The sequence below is a fragment of the Tupaia chinensis genome, unplaced genomic scaffold, assembly GCF_000334495.1.
Source record: "Tupaia chinensis unplaced genomic scaffold, TupChi_1.0 Scaffold000605_1, whole genome shotgun sequence".
Lineage (NCBI taxonomy): Eukaryota > Metazoa > Chordata > Mammalia > Scandentia > Tupaiidae > Tupaia > Tupaia belangeri.
Genome location: NW_006160123.1, coordinates 3,571,098 through 3,591,833, shown reverse-complemented (window position 1 = coordinate 3,591,833; position 20,736 = coordinate 3,571,098). Strand labels below are relative to the sequence as shown.

The following is a 20,736-nucleotide window of genomic DNA, read 5'->3' as shown; positions in this document are numbered from 1 at the left end:
AGCAGGAATCACCGCAGAAATCATGTACGACTGGTCACAGGTAATGGGACAAAACGCACCAGGGAGTGAAGTGCAGTGGTTATGGGTGTTCATGACAAATGATCCTGTCCACCTTTAGATTCTGTCAAACTCTGTATCTCTCTTTTGGTTAGAGTTGCTTCCTGCACTAGATCCCAATTACTACAGTAACAAATCACCACAAGCTTAGTGGCTTAAAACAAAATATATTTTTGTCTTCTTACATTTCTAGAAGTCAGAAGTCAGTTTCACTGAGTTAAAATCAAGGTGTCAGAAGGGCTAGTTCCTTCTGGAAGCTCTAGGGGAAAATTGGTTTCTTTGCCTTTTTTATCACCTAGAGGCCTTCTAGGTGGCCCTGGCCCCTTCTTCCATCTTCAAATTCAGTAGCGTAACACCTGCTTTCCTCTCTGACCTCCACTCCTGAGCTCACCTCTTCTAACTCTGATCTGCCTGCCTCTCTCCCTTTTGTATGGACCTGTATAGTTACACTGGGTCCATCCAGATCATTCACATGTTCCAGGAATTACTTTAGCCAGCCTACCACACTGCTGATGGCATTCTGTGTTTCCTGTGTCTGTGGCTTTGTGTTCTGAGACTTCTCACAACACTCAGGCCTGCCATCTGCCCTGGGTGTGGAGGTGAGGAACATGGCACCCCTTGACACCTGCTTGCCCGTTAGAATGGTGGAGAGGGGGCGTCAGGTAATTAATATTTGTGTCTTCACAAGCTGATCACAGAGGGAGTCTACTCCCAGGGAATTATCCAGTCTAAAGGTGCTCTAGAGCAGGGCAGTGACCAGAGACCCAGACCCACCACAGTCGCTCCTGCTGCCTTTACATAATCTGCCACGTTGCTTCCAAAGCTTCTGCTGTCATACTTCTGCTTTTAATGATAGCATGTGTGCCTGCATGTGTGTGAAAGAGAGAAGCACCCTGGGCAGGGTCTTGTCATCTCCGACCCCCTTCCCCCAGCCCTCCTGCTCGTTAGGATCTTAAGAACCTACATGCATGCTTGGTGTGTTTGTTTTCAGGCTGAACTGGGGATCCAAACCTGTGGTTGTCCACATGGTTTCCAGCACTGCAGAAGGACTGTGCCTGCTGTCCATTTGTGTGTATTGTATCAAAATCTGTATTAGCAGGACCAGCAGTTAGCGTAATGGCTATGTCGCTGGACTCCCATGTAGTCGACTGCAGTTTGCGTCCCAGACCCGGTGGCTTAAAACTCACGCCGGGCATGTGTGCATGCGTGCCCAAGATCCCGAGAGGAGAATGGAGGAGAAGGGATTGCACCCCCCTGGGGGGTGATTTCTCGCTTTCTGTCTCTCTGTCTCTCTCTGTCTGTCTGGCGAGTGCACACACCCTATGGCAAAAACCTCTCTCCCCCCAAAAAAAATCTGTATTAGCAGTGTCCTGAGCAACAGTTTTTAATCATTTGACAGAGCAGTATCCTCTTCCGCTTGTTCATTTGTTTTATAAACTGTTAGAGAACTGTTCTATCTTGCAGTAAAATGTAAGCAGAGTGACCAGTGACTTCCTAAAGTTCTGTACATTGTTATTCTCTGCAGGGTTCTCTGCCATGATGCTTGTTTGCTTTATGCTTCAGTTCTGCTTTTCGCCTTTCACTTTCCTTTGTTGCTCTTCCTTTCTTCAAAGTCTTTTTTACTCTGTGTATGTTTAGTGCACCTTTCATTAAGACTTGAAGCTTTTAGGGCCAGCAGGTGGCATGGTGGTTAGAGAGGTTGGATCCCACATGGCCAACTGCATGGTTCAAGTCCCAGGCCCAGTGGCTTGAAAATACCCTGGGTGGGTGTGCTTAAAATCCTGAGAGGAGAATGGAGGAGAAGGGATTACAATGTGGCCATCCTCACTAGGGGTACTTCCTCACTTTTCCCCTCTCTCTCTCTCTCTCTCTCCCTCTCTCTTGCTCTTTCTCGCTCTCTCTCTTTCTCTCTCTCTGGCAAGCACACATGTCCTATACCAAACTATTTAAAAAATAAAACAAAGGGGCCAGCAAGTGGCATGGTGGATGGGGGCGCTGGATTCCCACATGGCCGACCATGGTTCGAGTCTCGGACCTGGTGGCTTGCTTTCTCACTTTCCCTCTCTCACTCTCTCTCTCTCTCTGTCTTTCTGGTCAAATTAAAATAAATACATAAAATGAATGAATAAATAAAATTTAAAAAATAATTTTTAAAAAAAAAAAAAAACTTGAAGCTTTTGAAACTTTCCTACTGTGTCCCAATCACATCGTTCATGGCCCCTCAAAGCAGTCACAGTCATGCAAGTAAGGAAGGCAAAAGAGGTCTGGTTTCTCCCTTGTATTCTGTTACCTGCTTGCTTGATATTTATGTTCCAAAGTTGGCACAGTCAGGAATTCACTGTGAGAACACAATTGAGAACAGGAATTCTATTCTCCTTCATCACATGAAGCCAATCCTGGGGCTCTGTATTTATGTTATATACCATTTATTTGTTTCAGTCCCAAGAGGAATTACAAGAGTACTGCAGACACCATGAAATCACCTATGTGGCCCTTGTCTCCGATAAAGAAGGAAGCCATGTCAAGGTAAAGACCACAGGAAAGTTTTCACAGTCCAACAGTCAGAATTCCCAAACCGTGTATTACCCATGGAACGCCCCCCTTCCCACTGAGCCCTGGCCTTCGTGGAAGGGTGGAGCTTGTTACTTCAGCTCTCCTTTGAATGACTAAGCTTCTTACTAGAGAAAGTGCAAAAAATGAGGAGGAGAGGATCCAAACTTCCTTAGAGTTTTAGAAGTTGTGGTTATAAATTTTTGTGCTTTTCTCTCCTTATTCTCTTTCTCTATCTAAGAAAGTAAGAATAATAAGTAGAGCTGATATGTGCTGACTGGCCTGTCCGCTGGCTGCTTCCGAACCAGTTTTACTTTGTTATAACTAAACATGCTCAGAAATATAATTCTTTTTAAAAGAAAAAAAATTTTTTTCAGCATTTTAAAAAATGTTTCTCCTATAATGTCTTTGTGTGGTTTTGATATAAGGATAACATTGGCCTCATGAGTTGGATAGCGTTCTCTTCTGTTTTCTGTGAGATTGTGTATAATTAGTAGTAGAGTTCCGCCTTCATGTATTTAGAAGAATTCACCAGTAGAGCCATAGAGGCCTAGAAATGGAGCTATTCAAAGAGTTTGCTTTGGTAGTTTGTATCTTTCCCAGATCTTTTCATCTAAGTTTTGGGGTTTTATGTTGTTAATGAGAGAGTGCATGTGCCCATACCTGTGCGTGAGAGCAGCAGAGAGAGGAGCAGCCTCCACGGCGTCTGGTCATGCCACAGTCTTCTTCCAGTCCTCCAGGTCACTGGCTCTTGGACATTCATGTGCATATCCAGTGTGTTTCAGGCTAACTCGGCTGGAGATTTGAACCATGACCACCATATGGGGTCCATCTTCTCCTGAGCAGCTCTTGACTTCTGCTTTATTGATCTAGACCTCTACATTATAAAATATTCCCTGACTATCTCTAGGATCTATATTGATATGCCCTCTTTCTTTCCTGATTGATAAATTTGTATCACCCTTCTTTTTTTCCCTGACCAGCCTAGCTAGAGGTAGATCAATTTTATTTGTCTTTCAATAGAACCAGCTTTTGATGTCATTTATTTTTCTCTATGGTTTGTTCACTTCTCTGTTTTACTGATCTCTACTCTTACCTTTGTTGTTTTCTTTTTTCTGCTTACTTGAATTTGGTTGATTCTTTCCATTTTCTTCAGCTAGAACTTTATTTAAAGAGAGATTTTGGCTATGGGGCAGCTGTGCATGCTGGAAAGACATCAAGAGACAGACAAAAAGCAAGAAATCACCCCCTGGGGGGATGGCCACACCACAGTCTTTTCTCCTCCATTCTCCTCTTGGGATTTTGGGCATACATGCACACACACCTGGCATGAGTTTCAAGCTGCCAGGTCCAGGATTTGAACCACGGTCAACTATGTGGGAATTCAGTGACGTAACTATTTTATCATCTACTGGTCCCCAGATAGAACTTTAAATCACAGGTTGACAGATTATAACCTGGGCCAAATCCAGCCCACAACCTGTTTTTGTTTGGCCAGTGGCTAAGAATTGTCTTTATATTTTTTAATTTAATAAGAAAAAAAGGGGCTGACAGGTGGCCTGGTGGTTAAGATGCTGAACTCCCACGTGACCAACCATGGTTCGGGTCCCGGACCTGGCGGCTTGCTTTTTCACTTTCTCTCTCTCCCCCCCACTCCCTTTCTGGTCAAATTAAAATAGATAAATAAAATAAATAAAGTTATAAAATAATTCTTTAAACAAAAAAGACAAAGGAAAACGGAAGAAGAAATGTTTGTGACGAGGACTGTATATGATCCACAAAAACTGAGACCAGCCTCATAGCCTAGTAGTTAAAGACACTAGATCCCACAGGCTCAGTGGCTTGAAAAGCATACCAAGCCACATGTACATGCATGCCCAAAATCCAGGCAGGATGGAGAAGTTGGGGGAAAGGGATTATGGTGTGACCATGCCCCACTGGGGGATACTTTCACTCTGTCCATCTCTTTCTGGCAAGGGCACATGCCCTTTGACAATTAAAAAAAAATAAAAAATAAAAAATTGCTAGCTCCCAACTTAGATCACTGATTTTAGATTTTCTTTTTTAAGTAATGTATTGGTTGCATCCCACACATATTTATAGGGTGTGCTTTCATTTTCATTCAGTTCAGAATATTTTCTAATTTTCTTTAAGATTTCTTCTTTGAACCATAACTTATTAGAAGTGTGTGGCTAAATTTCCAAACACTTGGGTAATTTTCCGGATATCCTTCTTCCTTTTTAATTATTATTAGTTTTTAATTTGACCAGAGGGTGAGAAAGCAAGCTACCCTATCTGGGACTCAAATCATGGTCAACCATATGGGAGTCCAGTGCCTTAACCACCATGCTACCTGCCAGCCCCACTAGCTATCCTTCTTTATTGATGTCTAGTTTAAATTCACTGTGGCCAGGGAACATACTCTATGATTTCAGACCTTTTATTGAGAAATGTTTTTGTTTTTTGGGTTTGTTTTTTTTTTTAAGACATATTTAAAGTCCAAAATATGGTCTTATTTTGGGAATGTTTTATGTGCATTTGAAAAGAAAGTATATTCTATGGGAGCAGTGTTCAATAAATATCAATTATGTCATGTTAAGGGATATCATTATTTAAGTCTTTTCTACCTTAACTGATTATTTTGTCTATTTGTCCTATCAATTACTGAGAGTGAAGTGTTGAAATCTCCAGATGTTCATGAAACTATTTTTTCACGTAGTTCTGTTAGTTTTATGTCCTGTTAGTTTTATGGATATTGAAGATCTGTTATTAGGTGAATACACCTTCAGGATTTTGTATCTTCCTGATGAATTGTCCTCATGAAATGTTCTGTTTTACCCCTGGTAATAGTTCTTGTTCTGCAATCTTTTGGTTAGTATTTGCTTCCTTATCCTTTTTCATTCTTTTATTTTTAACCAGCCTTGATATTTAAAGTGGATTTCTTATATAGATTACTAGGTTAAGTTTTGTTTTTATATCCACTCTGACAGGACCTGTCTTTTCATCAGAGCATTTAGACTATTTTTATGTAATGCAATTATTAAATAATTGGGTTTAACTCTATAATTTTGCTATTCATTTTCTATTTGGTTCCTCCATTCTTTTGTCCATTTTTTTCTCTTTTCATTCCTTTTTTTAGATTACTTTTTATTACTCTGTTTTGTCTGTACCATAGATCTATTTACTGAGAGGTTGCATATGGTTACCAGAGTGAGAGACAGAGAGGGAGAAGGAGAAAGCACCCACAATTGGGCATAGTCACACCACAATCCCTTCTCCCCTACCTCTCCATTCTTACAGGATTTGGGGCAAATACACACACGTACCTGGCATGTTTCTCAAGCAACCAGAACTAGGGTTCTAACCACACAATTGGCTTTTGTGGGATCCAGCTGCCTTAAGTACCTTAAGGGTTTCTTGAGGGGATAATATTGGGTAATTGGAAAAGTCATGATGTATTTTTCTGATTTTCTTTATAAAAATGTATCATGACTTTTCTGACAACCTAATAATATATATCTTCAATTTATCACATTCTGCCATCAAGAAATACTTTATCCTTTCAACTACCAATCTAAACTGTCGATTTGGTCATCTTACTGTGGTACTCTGAATCAGCTATTGGGCTTCAGCAACCCCCAAATGATGGATTCATTTCATTCTTTTCAAGGTTAAGTCTTTTGAGAAGGAAAGGCAAACAGAGAAGCGTGTGCTGGAGTCTGATCTTGTGGACCATGTTGTGCAGAAACTGAGGACTAAAGTCAGTGATGAAAGGAATGTCAGGTAACCTGGTAGGCAAAAGCCCAGAAAACTGGCTGCAATTACCTGTGTGAATTTATTTTACAAGTCAATGTGAGGGATCAGCAGATGGTGTATAGTCATGTCACTGGATTCCCATGTAGTCAGCCATGGTTCAGGTCCTGGACCTGGTGGCTTAAACCTTACAATGGGTGCACGTGTGCATGCCCAAGATCCCCAGAGAGTAATGGAAGAGAACGGACTGCAGTGCGGCCATCCCCCCAGAGGGTGATTTCTTGCTTTCTGTCTTGCCTCTGTCTCTCTGGCAAGCACACATGCCCTATAACAAAGAAATCTCTCTTTTTAAAAAAAAAAAAAAAAAAAAAAAGTCAATTTGGTCCTTTTGTGAAAAAGTTAGGCCAGGTTTGGTTTTTTTGGCTTGTAGGGCCCATGCACTCACAGAGAAGGTAGGGTGGGAGTGGGGAGAAAGCACTTTGGGAGGATGGCCATAATGCAGTCCCTTTTCCTCTCAGGATTTTGGGCACACATGCACACACGCACACACCTAGTGTTTTATTCAAGCCACTGGGTCGAACTTGTACCATGCAGTTGGCCATGTGGGATCCAGCCACCTTAACCTCCATGCCACCAGCTGGCCTGGAAACCATTCTGATATCTACTTCCATTCAATGTGTTGTGGTATCATATATTATGTAGTCTCTGGAAACTCAACTGCGTGTTCTGTGAGGGGGTGAGAGTAAAAAGGACAATTAACATTTTAGTATTATGATGAAGTTATGACTTTTCAGAGCCCTTGGAAGGACCTCAGGGACCTCCAAGGATCCCTAGATCACACTTTGAGAATCCTCATTTACAATCATATGCATTAGCAGAAGATTGTTTGCATTAAGCTAAATATAGTGAAATACTGTGCAGCCTTTAAAAATGCCGATTTTAGTAAACCCAAGTTTATTGACATGGAAGGATAGCCACAAAATAGAATGTATAAGATAATATCATGGGGGGGGGTTGCTATAGGGTGCATGCGCTCACCAGAAAGAGTGAGACAGAGAGACAGAAAGCAAGGAATCACTCCCCGGGGGGATGGCCACACTGCAATCCCTCCTTCTCCATTCTCCTCTTGGGATCTTGGGCATGCACACACACACGCCTAGCGTGAGTTTAAGCCACCGGGTTCAGGACTCAAACCACAGTTGACTACATGGGAGTCCAGCGATATAGTCATTACTTCATCTGCTGGTCCCCATAATGTCATTTTTATTGTAACTAAAATGCACAATCTGTACATAAAAAAATGTCTAGAAGGATGTGCTTTATTTATTTTTTTTTAGTGTTTTGATAGAGGGCGTATGCAGTCACTGGAGAAAGTGAGAACCCCCCGCCCCCAGGGATGGCCACGTCACAGTTCCTTCTCCTCTTAGGATTGGGCATGCACACACATGCCCAATATGTTTCCGAAGTCACCAGGTCTGGGACTCAAACTATAGTTGGCCATGTGAGATCCAGCCACCTTAACCACCATGCCATCTGGCTGGCCCATGATATGCCAGATTTTTTTTTTTTAAACGGGGAATTTTTTTTTAATATTTATTGAATTCTATTTATTCATTCTTTTTTTTTTTTGAGAAATATTTTTGCTATAGGGCGTGTGCACTCACTGGACAGACAGAAAGCAAGAAATCACCCCCTAGGAGATGGCCACTGCAATCCCTTCTCCATTCTCCTCTTGGGAGCTTGGGCATGCACACACACGTGCCCGACGTGAATTTCAAGTCAGTGGGTCTGAGACTGTACCCATAGTTGACTACGTGCAAGTACAGTGACATAACTGCTGAGCATCTGCTGGCCCCTTTATTCATTCATTCATTTAAATTTGACCAGAGAGAGACACAGAGAAAGAGAGAGAAAGTGAAAAAGAAAGCCACCAGGTCCAGGACTCGAACCATGGTCGACCATGTGGGAGTGTCCAGTGCCTTAACCACCATGCCACCTGTTTGCTATTCCCTGGATATGCCAAATCTTTAATTCTAGTTATTTCTAGTTAATGGGATCGTAAGTGATCTTCACTTCCTTTGTTAAGCTTTTCTATATATTTGCAACTCTTTTTTTTTTTTTTTTTTTTTGAGAGTTTTTATTTTTTGCTATAGGGCACGTGCGCTCGCCAGAAAGACAGAGACAGAGAGATAGAAAGCAAGAAATCACCCCCCAGGGGGGATGGCCACGCCGCAATCCCTTCTCCTCCATTCTCCTCTCGGGATCTTGGGCACGCACGCACACGTGCCCTGCATGAGTTTAAGCCACCAGGTCCAGGACACAAACTGCTGTTGGCTACATGGGAGTCCAGCGACATAGCTATTACGCTAACTGCTGGTCCCTATATTTGCAACTCTTATAGGTATGTTCGTAATCAGACCTCAGAGGTCTCCAGAGAGTTCATATAGTGCATTTTATGAAGAAACTATGCATGGATTTCAAAATATTTTGCCCCCAATAAACTCGTACTTTAATTCTATTTTTCCACAAACTTTTCAAGGTTCCACGGCACTCATTTTTTATTTGTATCAGTGATTCTCAACCAGGGATATCTGGCTGTTAATATCAGTGACGCTGTTGGTTGTCATGCTGAGGGTGCTGCTGAAACATCCTACAGTGTACAGGACTGACCCCCCTCCTGCCCATAGAGAGCTATCTAGCACCAAATGTCAAGAGTGCCAAGACCGAGAGATGAGGGCTTATAGAAGGGAAACCCTTGCTGCCTCCCATGGCCCCACCCCTTCCCATTTACACCTGGTTCTAATAAACTCCCCATCAGGGACCAGCAGGTGCCATGGTGATTGAGGTGCTGGACTCCCACATGGCTGACCCCGGTTTAAGTCTTGGACCTGGCAACTTGCTTTTTCACTTTTCTGTCCCTCTCTGGTCAAATTAAAATAATAATAAATGAGAAAAATTAAATAAATAATCCTGTCTTAAAACATAAATTCAAGCTTTTCTGAGCGGTTGTAATGTTTTTGAAGTCAATAGGGGAGTAGAATTACAGATATAAATCAGAGACAGGTTTACAAGAGTTAAAAAAAAAGAATTAAAATAATAGAAAGGGTAAATACCATTAAGATACTTAAAAGTGTGATGAGATTTAGTAATGGGGAAGGTTCAAAATCATTGCTCAATACAAATGATTATTTCCCTGTTTTCCTAAGGCGTAGTGCTATTGTGTCTCTCAAAAGGCTATAAATTAATTCACAGCATTTGAAAGAACATCCATTTACAGCTTTTGAAAGAATTATCCCTATTTACCAAATGTTCTCCTGTAAGTGGTCTTCAGGCTGCTTCTGTAATGAAGGTGGGCCTGTGGTTGCTATTGTCTCCTCGCATCATGCAGGGAACAGAAAGAACACCCATTATATTCTATTGAAACTAGCCAGCATTTCAAACTCCACTGAAAAAACTCAGAATATTTTCTTTAGACATTTGTTAACTTGAAATGACATCTTTTATTTTTTTACTTGCTCTTGACCAAAAACATAATTAAGTGCAAAATTTTTTTTCCTAATAACCAAAAGGAACGTTTTTTTAATAGAAAAAGTGACCCGCTATATGTATAGCTTACTGAAAGTTATGTGTTGCTTTTGCTTTATTGACTGTTTTCTAATTGTTTTTGTTTGCTTGTTTTTAGAGAAGCTTCTGATAATCTTGCAGTACAAAATCTGAAGGGGTCATTTTCTAATGCTTCAGGTATAATTAGTAATTACAACGTGAATATAATGCTTGTGTGTTGTCTGCTCTAAGCACTTATGACTGGGGCTAACTCTGTAAATGTATTTTTAAACTAACACATCTATTTATAAACAGTCTTATTTTTACAACTGGTTTAATAATTTTTTAACTCACTTTATTATGTGGATAATTTCCCTGGTAATTTTCTCCATACAGAGGACTGAAGAAAAGTATTTTGAAATCCCTTGGAGAAAGATACTATATACATTTGTTTTCATGAAAGCCAAAGGGAACAGTAGTGATAATTATGCTTTTAGTTTCATCTCTCCATCAACCTTAACTGAAAGTGTTTCAATTAGGTCCACGAGAAGACATTTCATTTTAACAGAGTTGGATTTTGGAAGGATTTCAAATACTTTGAGGGATTTAAAGAAGTAGTAGAGTTTGGGAGATCTTAAGTTTGATTTTCTTAGGCTCACGAGTTTTTTGGTGACTCATTTTTGCCTCCCCACACCTTTATCACTCCCCATCTCCACCTGAGGTGCTGAGTGCTGGGGTTCTATGCTCCTCCTCAGTCAAGTACAGGTGACTTGAGAGATAGAAAACAAGGCTTGGACATGGTGTATCCCTTAGAATCACAATAGGATGTTTATTGGTAGACTCTGCCTACTGTCTGTGGTGTGTTACAGGAAGGAGAACTAGATAAGGCCATAAATTCTGAAAATCTCTGTCTCAGGTTTGTTTGAAATCCATGGAGCAACAGTAGTTCCCATTGTGAGTGTGATAGCCCCGGAGAAGCTGTCAGCTAGCACGAGGCGGCGGTATGAAACTCAGGTACACCGGGCCTGGGTTTCTTTGCTATTTTTTTTAAAAGGGAAAAAAAGCAATCTCTGGGGGGGTGGGGGGTTGTGGGGGGTGTAGTCATGCCCATAATCCCTTCTTCTCCATCTCTACGTCCCACTGAGATTCTGAGCACCTATGCAGTGCATGTTTTCAAGCCTCCAGGGCTAGGACTAAAACCACAGCTGACCATGTGGCATCTGGCTCCCTTAATCACTAGATTACGGGACTGGCCTTCTTGCTTTCTAATGTGAGCCACAAAAAAACCTGGAAAAGAAAATAAGAAACAGTATTTGTTGGAAATGTTTTCCTTCTCACTTCCCTAAGTTGGTGATTTCTGAAAATATCACCAATACAAAGCATCTCTCTGGTACCAGGAATTCAGTTCCATCTGTCCCCCAAGGTGCCATCAGTGTGCTCCGTGAGCACTTAGAAGCATCTGTTTCCACATGATGGATTAAACAGAAAGCTTTCTAATCTGGCTCCAGTGGCAGTTTGAGTGTCATTTTTGTTCTGAGTAACAAAGCAAAAGAGGTTGATCACACGACTGAAGTCAGGTTTTTCATTCCATCTTTAGATCTGCTATCTGCAATATGCCTGATGCTATGCCAAGGACAGGGTAAAAACAAAAAGGAATTGACATGGCTCCAGCCCTCAAAGAACATATGAACATATCGCCTTAGAAGCATATATATTATATGCTTAAAGAGCAATACAAGAAAATAAGTAACAGAATGCCAAGTTAAATATACCGAATGGGGACCAGCAGTTGGTATAATGGCTACGTCGCTGGACTCCCATGTAGTCGACTGAGGTTCAAGTCCAAGACCCAGTGACTTAAACTCACGCCGGGCGCATGTGCGTGAATACCCAAGATCCCAAGAGAATGGAGAAGGGATTGCTGTGTGACCACCCCCCCCCCGAGGGGGGTGACTTCTCGCTTTCTGTCTCTCTCTTTCTGGCAAGCACACGCACCCTAAAGCAAAAACCTCTCCAAATAAATAAAAATAAATATACCGAATGAGTATTAGTATGCTGTGGACACGTGGAAAAGGGTGTTGAGAGCAGTCATTATTTAGAAATGTAATTAAGATTAAAATACAAAATTGTTTTTGTAAAGCTCTTCCATTCCTTGGGACTTCGGTGGAAATCCATTTTCCCCATTTTCCTACTGCCTTCATCACCTCCTGAATAGTTCCCATCCTCATTGCTGTCACTGTCCCGTTTTTCCAAACTTAGCTGAATACTAAAACCTCACTGCTGCCACTTGTAGAGAGCTTTATTTAGGTCTCATTTCAAAATAATAAAACAAATGACAGGTATGGGTCAGGTCTAGATCAGTTAGATTCCACGTGGCTGACCATGGCTCAAGTCCTGAACCCAACAGCTTAAAAAACATGCCAGGCATGTGTGCATGCATGCCCAAAATCCTGAAAGGAGAAATGGAGAAGGAACTGCAGTGTGACCAACCCCTATGGAGGACCTACAGTGTGACCATCCCCCCGTCTCTCTCCAGCAAGCACAGGTGTCCTCTAACAAATTAAAACCAAAAAAAAGAAACAAGTGACAAGAATTTTAAACAATTGAGACAGGCTGTAAGATCTCATTTCCTGAGTTTGTCTTTATTCATGATAGAACGTATGCACACATGAGGATGAGAGACGAGCACTGTCCACAGAGTCTGGTCATAGCATGATCCCCCGTCCTCCAGCTCACCAGATCTTGGACCCTCACACACTTGGTGTGTTTCAAGCTGTTCAGACTAGAAATTTGAACCATGGTTGCCATGTACGTCTGGCTTCTCTGCACCTATCATTTCCCTTGAAATTTTGGATGAGAATACCCCTTTCTGAGGTAGATTAATACAGCAAATCTTTAGGTACTATTTGGAATCCTTTCTAGGTTTTGATTTGTTACCCTATGACTGTTTCCTGGAATAGGAAATAAGATGGCAAGAAAAAGATGGCTTGGTTTAACACATCCTGAACTCCATTTTCTTTTTGATAGGTACAAACGCGACTTCAGACCTCACTTGCCAACTTACATCAGAAAAGCAGTGAAATTGAAATTTTGGCTGTAAGTTGCCTTCTTTAACATTTTGAAGATGGCTTCTGTCCATACTGTCAAAATAATTACCTCAGAACTCAGAACTTTTTGCTCAGTGTCAGCAGTATTTGGATTCAGGCCTTGATGTCACTAATGTGAACCATATGTAGTCTAAGCCTATAAAGAACAGGGGAGAAGACTGAAGTTTCTTGGGATTTTTGTTTCTCCTTTCTGCAAGGTGTGGGGGGTGGGGAGGGTATAAAAATCAAAATAATTTGTCTACGTTTCAGGCCTTTGCCTTACCAAGCATACATAAGCAGTGTCAGTCCTTTGGGGTGTGACACTGTTTTTCAGTTCGCCAATGATGACACCTTATCACTAGAGTTCATTACATCAATTTTACAGCACAGTAGCATCCCAGATGCTGCCAGCCCTTTTCACACCCATCCTTCCACACCTGACACCAGTCACAAGGCAGTATGTCCTGTTGACAGGTGCCCAGGAGATGATGTACATTTCTGTGTGTTAACAGGTGGATCTGCCCAAAGAAACAATCTTACAGTTTTTATCATTAGAGGTAAGTAATATGAACTCTTCAACTCTGTGGCTTTTAAAATCCCGAATCTTTGCTGTTAATTTGGCAAAAGAAAATTAAAAATGATATTAAATTGTCTTATTGATAGTGTTTTCCTGGAAGCTCCAGGAATTGTGTCCTTTTATGTGACATATGTATTCGTAAGTCCTGTGCTGAGGCAATCATACCTTTCTAGTGACTTTCATTTTCATTCCAGAGACACTTACCTTTATTTTAAACAACACATACTGTATTTACTGTGTGTCAGAATCTGGCAGGCCCTGCTGTAAGCATTTACAAATATTTACTCATTTAATATAATAACCCAATTATAATCTCCATTTTACAGATAAATGGTACCATTTTATAAAAAATAGAAGCAGAGAGGTTAAATAAGTATCTTACTCAAGGAAGGTTATCCAGATAATAATGGTAGAGCAGGATTTGAACTGTGGCAGATTGGCAGATTCTGTGTTCTTACCACTGTGTTAAGCTGTCCCTCAAGTAAACTCTCATGCCAGCCAATTTGCAGATTTGAGCTATACAGAAGATACTTTTGTTAAAATTAAAACTAATTTAGATCTTTTTAATATTTTTTCCACAGATACATACTTTTATTATCAAATAGCCAAAATAAGAACTTTAAAATTTTTGAATGTGTCAGTAGATGGCATGGAGGTTGAGGCAACTGGATCCCATATGGCCAGCTCCACGGTTTGAGTCCCAGACCCAGTGGCTTGAAAAAAAAAGTCACACTGGGCACATGTACAATACCCAAAATTCCAAGAGGAAAATAGAAGGGACTGCACTATGGCCATCTCCCCTGAGGGGTGATTTTTTTCATTTTCCCTTTCTTCAGTGAGCATACACACCTTATGGCAAAAACTTTAAAAAACAAACAAACAAAACACTATTCACTATAATCATAGCTACAGGTGATTTTTGTAACGTATCATACCAAAAAATATTGTCTATTCAGAGTGTTTAGTTACAGATACGCTTAAAAATGAACTTTGTCCCAAAACTAGTGGAGGGGCATCAAAAGATCTGTGGATAAAACAGAATTAAAGGACAAGTTTATTCTGATGCAAAATAAATTTAAAAATTGAAATCTATGCCATTTCTTTAGACTATGCATTTTTCACAAACATTTTTGAAGATACCCAGTATTTTATATTTTCTATTGCTCTGTTAGAAATAAGAGTATACTGGGACCAGCAGATGGTCTAATGGTTATGTTGCTGGACTCCCACGTAATCAACTGCAGTTCAAGTCCCAGACCCAGCGGCTAAAACTCACACCAGGCATGTGTGCGTGCCCACAATCCCAAGAGGAGACTAGAGGAGAAGGGATTGTGGCATAGCCATCTCCCCAAGGGGTGGGTGATTTCTCACTACTGTCTCTCTGTCTCTCCAACAAGCACATGCACCCTATAGCAAAAGTCTCTTTAAAAAGATAATAAGAGTATATCACCATACTGCCAATTTACTTATTTATGACTGAGTCAAATGGATATATATTGGAGGTGGTAACTCCATTTACACAAAGCAACAGTAAGAAATAACTGGTCTCTGGTCCTGTTAGTTCGCAAAGCCGGGTATTCGCACACTAAGGCTGTGGTACTGTTAAATCAAGTACTAATTAGGTCATCTAGTTTTTAAAAAACTGATGTTTCAAAGGAAGAACTCCAGTCGTCTCCCCACCAGTTCTCCAATCTCCCTTTAACATTTTTCTGAATACTTGAAGGGGAAATGGTATTGGCATTTCATTAGTGACCTAGAAAAAGCCAGTTAATGAACCTTAGTGCTCTGTTAAGTCTTATCTATTTTTTGTAGTGGGATGCTGATGAACAGGCATTTAACACAACTGTGAAGCAGCTGTTGTCACGCCTGCCAAAGCAAAGATACCTCAAATTAGTCTGTGATGAAATTTATAACATCAAAGTAGAAAAAAAGTAAGTTATCATTTAAGCATTCCAAGTTTCACATGTCTAAAACTCAGGGAGTGGTTTCAGAATAACACATTTTATTGTCCTGCTGAGGTTAGATGGCTGATAAGCTGTTCTAAGCAACCAGTAAATCTTGCCAAGATTGTGAATTATAATCGTGCTCTCATCAGTAACAGAACACAGCAGTCCTAGGAGTAGCCATTCCAATTACGATTTTGTTCACCCAGGTTAGTCGATTCCAGAAGTGTGTTTAAATGAAAGGAAATAACTATGACTGCTTTATGTCAAGTCTAAATACAAGTCATTCATGCTATCCACTTAAAAAGCAACAAGGAAGCATGTAAGATGAATGGTGGTTACTTATAAGAACCTTATACTGCAGTCACTTCTGTTAAACTTTAGTGACTAACCTTCCATACTGTTTTTGATTAAATAAAGCTCATACAATGTTATAAAAATAACTTCTACTCTTTACCCATTAAATTGAGCCTGTCTTAACAATCTACCTTTTCTCTTCTTTTGCAGAGTGTCTGTGCTATTCCTGTATAGCTACAGAGATGACTACTACAGAATCTTATTTTAACTCTAAGAATTGTAATTGAATTGTTCAGATTCTTACTGAAATACTGGAATGCTGTACATTCATTATAATTCTAAAATAACTTACATTCTATGAAGGTCTCCACAGGGCCAGCCTGATGGCATACTGGTTAAGGAGGCTGAATCCCACACGGCCAACTGTGCAGTTTGAATTCTGACCAAACGGCTTAAAAAACACACTGGACACATGTGTAAGTGTGTCCAAAATCTCAAGAGGAGAATGGAGAAGGGATTGCAGTGTGGTCATCCCTCCGGGGGGGGGGAGGGGGGATTTTCACTTTCCCTCTTTCTCTGGGGAGTGCACACACCCTATAGCAGAATTATTTTTAAAACATAAGTCCTACAAAGAGCTTTGTCAGTTTTTCATGTATATTGTAAATTTATCTTTTTGTATATAATAAATCCTTTCTTATATCTGCTGCCTTTTAATTGCAAATCTATTAACAGTAAAAATTTTATGTACATGAGGGACCAGCAGTTAACGTAATGGCTATGTCGCTGGACTCCCATGTAGTCAACCGACGTTTGCATCCCAGACCCAGTGGCTTAAAACTCATGCCGAGCACATGTGCGTGCATGCCCAAGATCCCGGGAGGAGAAGGGATTGCGGCGTGGCCATCCCCCCTGGGGGGTGATTTCTCACTTTCTGTCTGTCTGGCGAGTGCACACGCCCTACAGCAAAAACCTCTCAAAAAAAAAAACAAAAAAAAAAGTTTTATGTACCTGAAACAAAAAAGACAACCTTGTTCTTTCCTTGCCCCCAAGAGCAAAGCATATGAAGGTGTCCGAACTAAAGAGCATAAAGAAACCAAAAACCATTATCATCTCAGGATCTTTATTCTTGATGATTTCATAATGTATTTATCTTTAGGTGGTTAACCAAACTCTGCTTCATTTGGAGAACTCATTCAAACCTGCTAAAGGGACTATAATGATAAAATTATATAGCCAGGTGGAAAGAATGCCCATGAGATAACATGACTTTTTATAAATCGGTCAGGTTCCAATTCCAATAACCTAGAAGACAGCTACAGCTACTCAAGTGAGGTACCACAAGGGATAAGTAAGAGACACTACTGATCAACAGACAGGTTTAATGATACATTGCTCTTCAATGACAGTTGAGACACTTTTAAACTACAGCCCAGAATATACAACCGTGTAGTACAGACCAACAGCCAGGTCTAAAATAAGCTGGCTTCTTACCACAACCATCCTGTAAACAATGCCACTCCTCTCCAAAATGACTATAATCCCACATGAAAACAGTTGCTGTAGGGTAACCAGGAACTTAGTTTTGTGGCAAAAAGAAAAATAGCAATTAAGTGGTTGGTGAAAGCAGGAAATTCAGTGCCCTTCACTGTGCTGCTTTGCTCTTCTTACTCTTGCTCTTTTTGTCCCTTTTCTTCAGCCCATCCATGTTGGCTCTCAATAGGTTTGAGTATGCCTGAAAAACAGCATGACCATAGTGGGATGAGGTACAAATCGATGGAACAACTGCCTTATTTCTATAATGGGATTTAGAGTAGTGAAAAACGGCCCATCTGATAAAGAGTTAATAGCACAGGACACATACTGGCAAAGAGTACAAGTGTAAAATACTCTCTTGCACATTACAGCAGTTTCTGCAACACCTGCCCACAAGTTGCACATTTTTTTACGTTTAAGCAAAAAAAGAGCAGGCAACTTCTTGTTCAACTATACTACAGGTCAAAAGAAATACCCCTGAAAGTACAATCAAAATTAAGAAAAAAATAAATCGGTAAAAAAAAAAAAATTAAAAACTCACATCCTGGCAGCTTTTTCTTGAAAAAAAATATTTGTAAAATTGATGACAGAAGAGTGAACCCAAATATCAACCTTAACTCAGTGTTCACTATAATGCTGACTGCTGTCCTGAGAAGGGGACATAGGGAACACCAGAAACTCACCATCTGAAACTTATTCACCTCTTTAGAGCTCACCTGGAGAAGGAATAAAAAATAGGTCACAACCCTTGCTATCCATAGAGGTATTCTCTGCTCTACCTGATGGTATCTCAACAGCCTCATAAAGACAACACCCTAATCTTTAAAATGCTTCTTCCCAGGCTAGCTGGTAGTGTGGTGGTTAATGCTTCTGGATTCCACATGGTCAGATGTATGGCTGAAGTCCTAGACCCAGGGGCTTGAAAAATACCCTGGGCACATGTGCATGTGTGCCCAAATCCTGAGAAGAAAATGGAGATGGTATTGTGGTGTGGCTATTCCCCTTGGGGGTGATTCCTCATCCATATCTTCCCCCCTTTCTTCCTCAGGGAAGTACAGAAGCCCTACAGCAAAACTAAACAAACAAAAAAACCTTCCCAACATCAGGGGTCATAACACACTAAAAGCTATTTTCCTACCCCACTTTCCTCCGCCTGAGGCAAAGTACCTCTGTGCCATTTTCTACTGGAGTATTGTGCCAAGATGTCAGAGGCAGAAACAGCCTGGTTCAGCTATGCCCCATCCTCAGTTATTTCAAGTCTTTAAACTCCAAAATGTAGGGTTAGGAGTCCAGCTCACCACAGTGCTGATCTTCTTTTTCCCATCAGTAGCTCTTAACAGACACTTGTTGTCTGAAGGCTCAAAGCCCTCCACAGTACCTTTCTTTGGAATGGGTTTAGTTCGACCATCATCTGCATGAAAAATACAACCTGGTGAGCACAGTCTGTACGGTTGGTGATCAGTAGACAGAAAGTTAAAATAGTAGGGCCAGCAGTTAGCATAATGGCTATGTCGCTGGACTCCCACGTAGTCGACCGCGGTTCGTGTCCCGGACCTGGAGGCTTAAAACTCGCCGGGCGCGTACGTGCCCAAGATCCCTGGAGGAGAAGGGATTGCGGCATGGCCATCCCCCCTGGGGGGTGATTTCTCACTTTCTGTCTCTCTATTTCTGTCTGTTCTGGTGAGCGCACTCGCCCTATAGCAAAAACCTCTCAAAAAAAAATAATAAATAAAAAAGTTAAAATAGCAGAGAAGAGACGAAGAGCTGGCCTAACCCATCCCTGCTGTTCCAGTTCTGGTAACCACTTCACGCGTTTGGCCAGTCTTGGAGAAACTACTTCTCCTTGCCCCTCGGAAACACTAACATTAAACCAGATTACTTCTCACTAACTGCGGCAGGGTTTGGAATCCCTGACAAAAAACGCATCGACATGCTTGGGCTCCACTGTGACCGAAGCAACCTAGGTGACTAGCCACAATCCTGACTATATTTTCCGGGCCAAGACCTGAAGGGGCCCAGTATAAGACGGAGCAAGGGAGGGGACGGCGGGATCCGCGCAGAAAGGCTCCCAGAAACTGGACACCCCGGCCGGGCACCGCTCAGCTTCCAGGTCCCCCCCTCCCAGCTTCCTAACGGCCCTGCCGCGACGCCGGCTGCTTACACTTTTTCAAGGTGATGTACACGCTGCCCGACAACCGGCATTTCTGGAAGAGCCTGGTCAGCTCCGTCAGGAACTGGAACACAACAAGCCCGGCCGGGTTAGGTAGCCCCAAACCCTCGTCCCGCCGCGTCAAGACCCTCTCCGTCCCGCACAAGAACATGGGACTCCCGAGCTACGCCCCGAACTGCATCGAGCCCTCGTCCAGCCACGTCTGGCTGTACCTGCTCGCTCTCCAGCAGCACCATTCCGTCACAGCCGCTCCGGAGCCGTCCTGGAAGGCCCCAGCAATCATAGCCGGAAGTTTCGTCTAGGTTGGGCGGGACTTCCGGTTCGAGTCTCTTCCAGATCTCTGCTTCCGCCTGCCTCGCGCCTGCGCCCTGGGGCGCCAACGCCTGTCGCGTGTTGGAACCACCGGACCGGTGATTCGGCCGTTCTAAGATTTCGCAGCTAGGACAGAAAGCCCAAAAGTGAGCAAAAGGTGCTGGACGTTCGGAAGAAAATATAAAATCATCAGAGAGTGGACATATTTGGGATGTGGTGTTGTGCGACTGCCATTGAATGTGAGGACCCACTTTCTATTTGTTGTCATGAAATTCAGTGGAGCCAGTCGAAGGTTTGTGTGGTCTAGGGCTGGCGTAGATGATACCACTGTGCTCTGAGATGCTCTTATGCGCCGAACATTGAGCGTTGTACTTTGAATCCAAGGGGTAAGTAGTGGGGCCCCAGGGTGAAGAAAACGGCCCTGCCCCTGAGGATCAGAGAGCCTAGAGGCTGTGGTACACCTGCGACTTCATCAAGACTGTCCTCAGTGTGGACACGTCACTGCTTCGCGGGCTCATGTACACCTCACTTCCACTGACGAATCAGCAGCCTTGTTGGCCACTCTGGGTGGAGTACCACGGATAAACCACTCTAATGACGATTACCCCCAAGTCTGACAGTTTTAGCATCACATTGAGGCGAGTACAATTCAGCTACTGGAAGAATGTTCTTCAGCCTGTATTTTTCTGAGGGACATGACTGTCAACACCTGTTCTGAAGTGAAAGAGGTCTGGATTCAGATCCCACCTCTCTTAGTTATGAGAACTCAGGCAACCTTCAAGGCCTAAGTCTCTTCATTTGTAAAGTGCCAATAAAGCTTATTTCATTGATGTTATGAAGATTTTATAAAACACTATATGTAAGATCCTTAGGCTTACTCTAATAAAATTTAAGTTAATCAAGTGGATTAAAAAA

At 41.8% G+C, this 20,736-nt stretch overlaps 2 protein-coding genes across 2 annotated transcripts in view; one reads left to right on the top strand and one right to left on the bottom strand.

Moving 5' to 3' along the window:
• Positions 1-16,285, top strand: part of EIF2AK4 (eukaryotic translation initiation factor 2 alpha kinase 4) — a 125,496-nt gene extending 109,211 nt beyond the window's left edge. Inside the window, exons 32-40 of the mRNA XM_006158705.2 lie at positions 1-40; positions 2,497-2,583; positions 6,278-6,390; positions 10,043-10,101; positions 10,820-10,917; positions 12,931-12,999; positions 13,502-13,546; positions 15,379-15,497; positions 16,017-16,285. Of these exons, the coding sequence (XP_006158767.1) occupies positions 1-40; positions 2,497-2,583; positions 6,278-6,390; positions 10,043-10,101; positions 10,820-10,917; positions 12,931-12,999; positions 13,502-13,546; positions 15,379-15,497; positions 16,017-16,074 (688 nt within the window). The 3' untranslated portion in view covers positions 16,075-16,285. The remainder of the gene's footprint in view (positions 41-2,496; positions 2,584-6,277; positions 6,391-10,042; positions 10,102-10,819; positions 10,918-12,930; positions 13,000-13,501; positions 13,547-15,378; positions 15,498-16,016) is intronic.
• An 880-nt stretch (positions 16,286-17,165) lies between these two features.
• SRP14 (signal recognition particle 14) lies at positions 17,166-19,829 on the bottom strand. Its single transcript, XM_006158704.3, has 5 exons — positions 19,722-19,829; positions 19,501-19,573; positions 18,638-18,750; positions 18,023-18,055; positions 17,166-17,538 (listed from the first exon to the last, which is right to left on the bottom strand). The coding sequence occupies exons 1-5, from the start codon at positions 19,743-19,745 to the stop codon at positions 17,449-17,451; spliced, it is 333 nt and encodes a 110-aa protein (XP_006158766.1). The 5' UTR covers positions 19,746-19,829; the 3' UTR covers positions 17,166-17,448.
• Positions 19,830-20,736: the final 907 nt, after the last annotated feature.

Bases quoted from the DNA above. Each gene is read 5' to 3' on its own strand.
- SRP14 (XM_006158704.3), bottom strand. From the start codon at position 19,745: ATGGTGCTGCTGGAGAGCGAGCAG. The intron at 19,574-19,721 runs GTACAGCCAGAC...GTTGTGTTCCAG, and splicing joins TGCTGCTGGAGAGCGAGCAG to TTCCTGACGGAGCTGACCAG. The intron at 18,751-19,500 runs GTAAGCAGCCGG...TTTTTCATGCAG, and splicing joins GTACATCACCTTGAAAAAGT to ATGATGGTCGAACTAAACCC.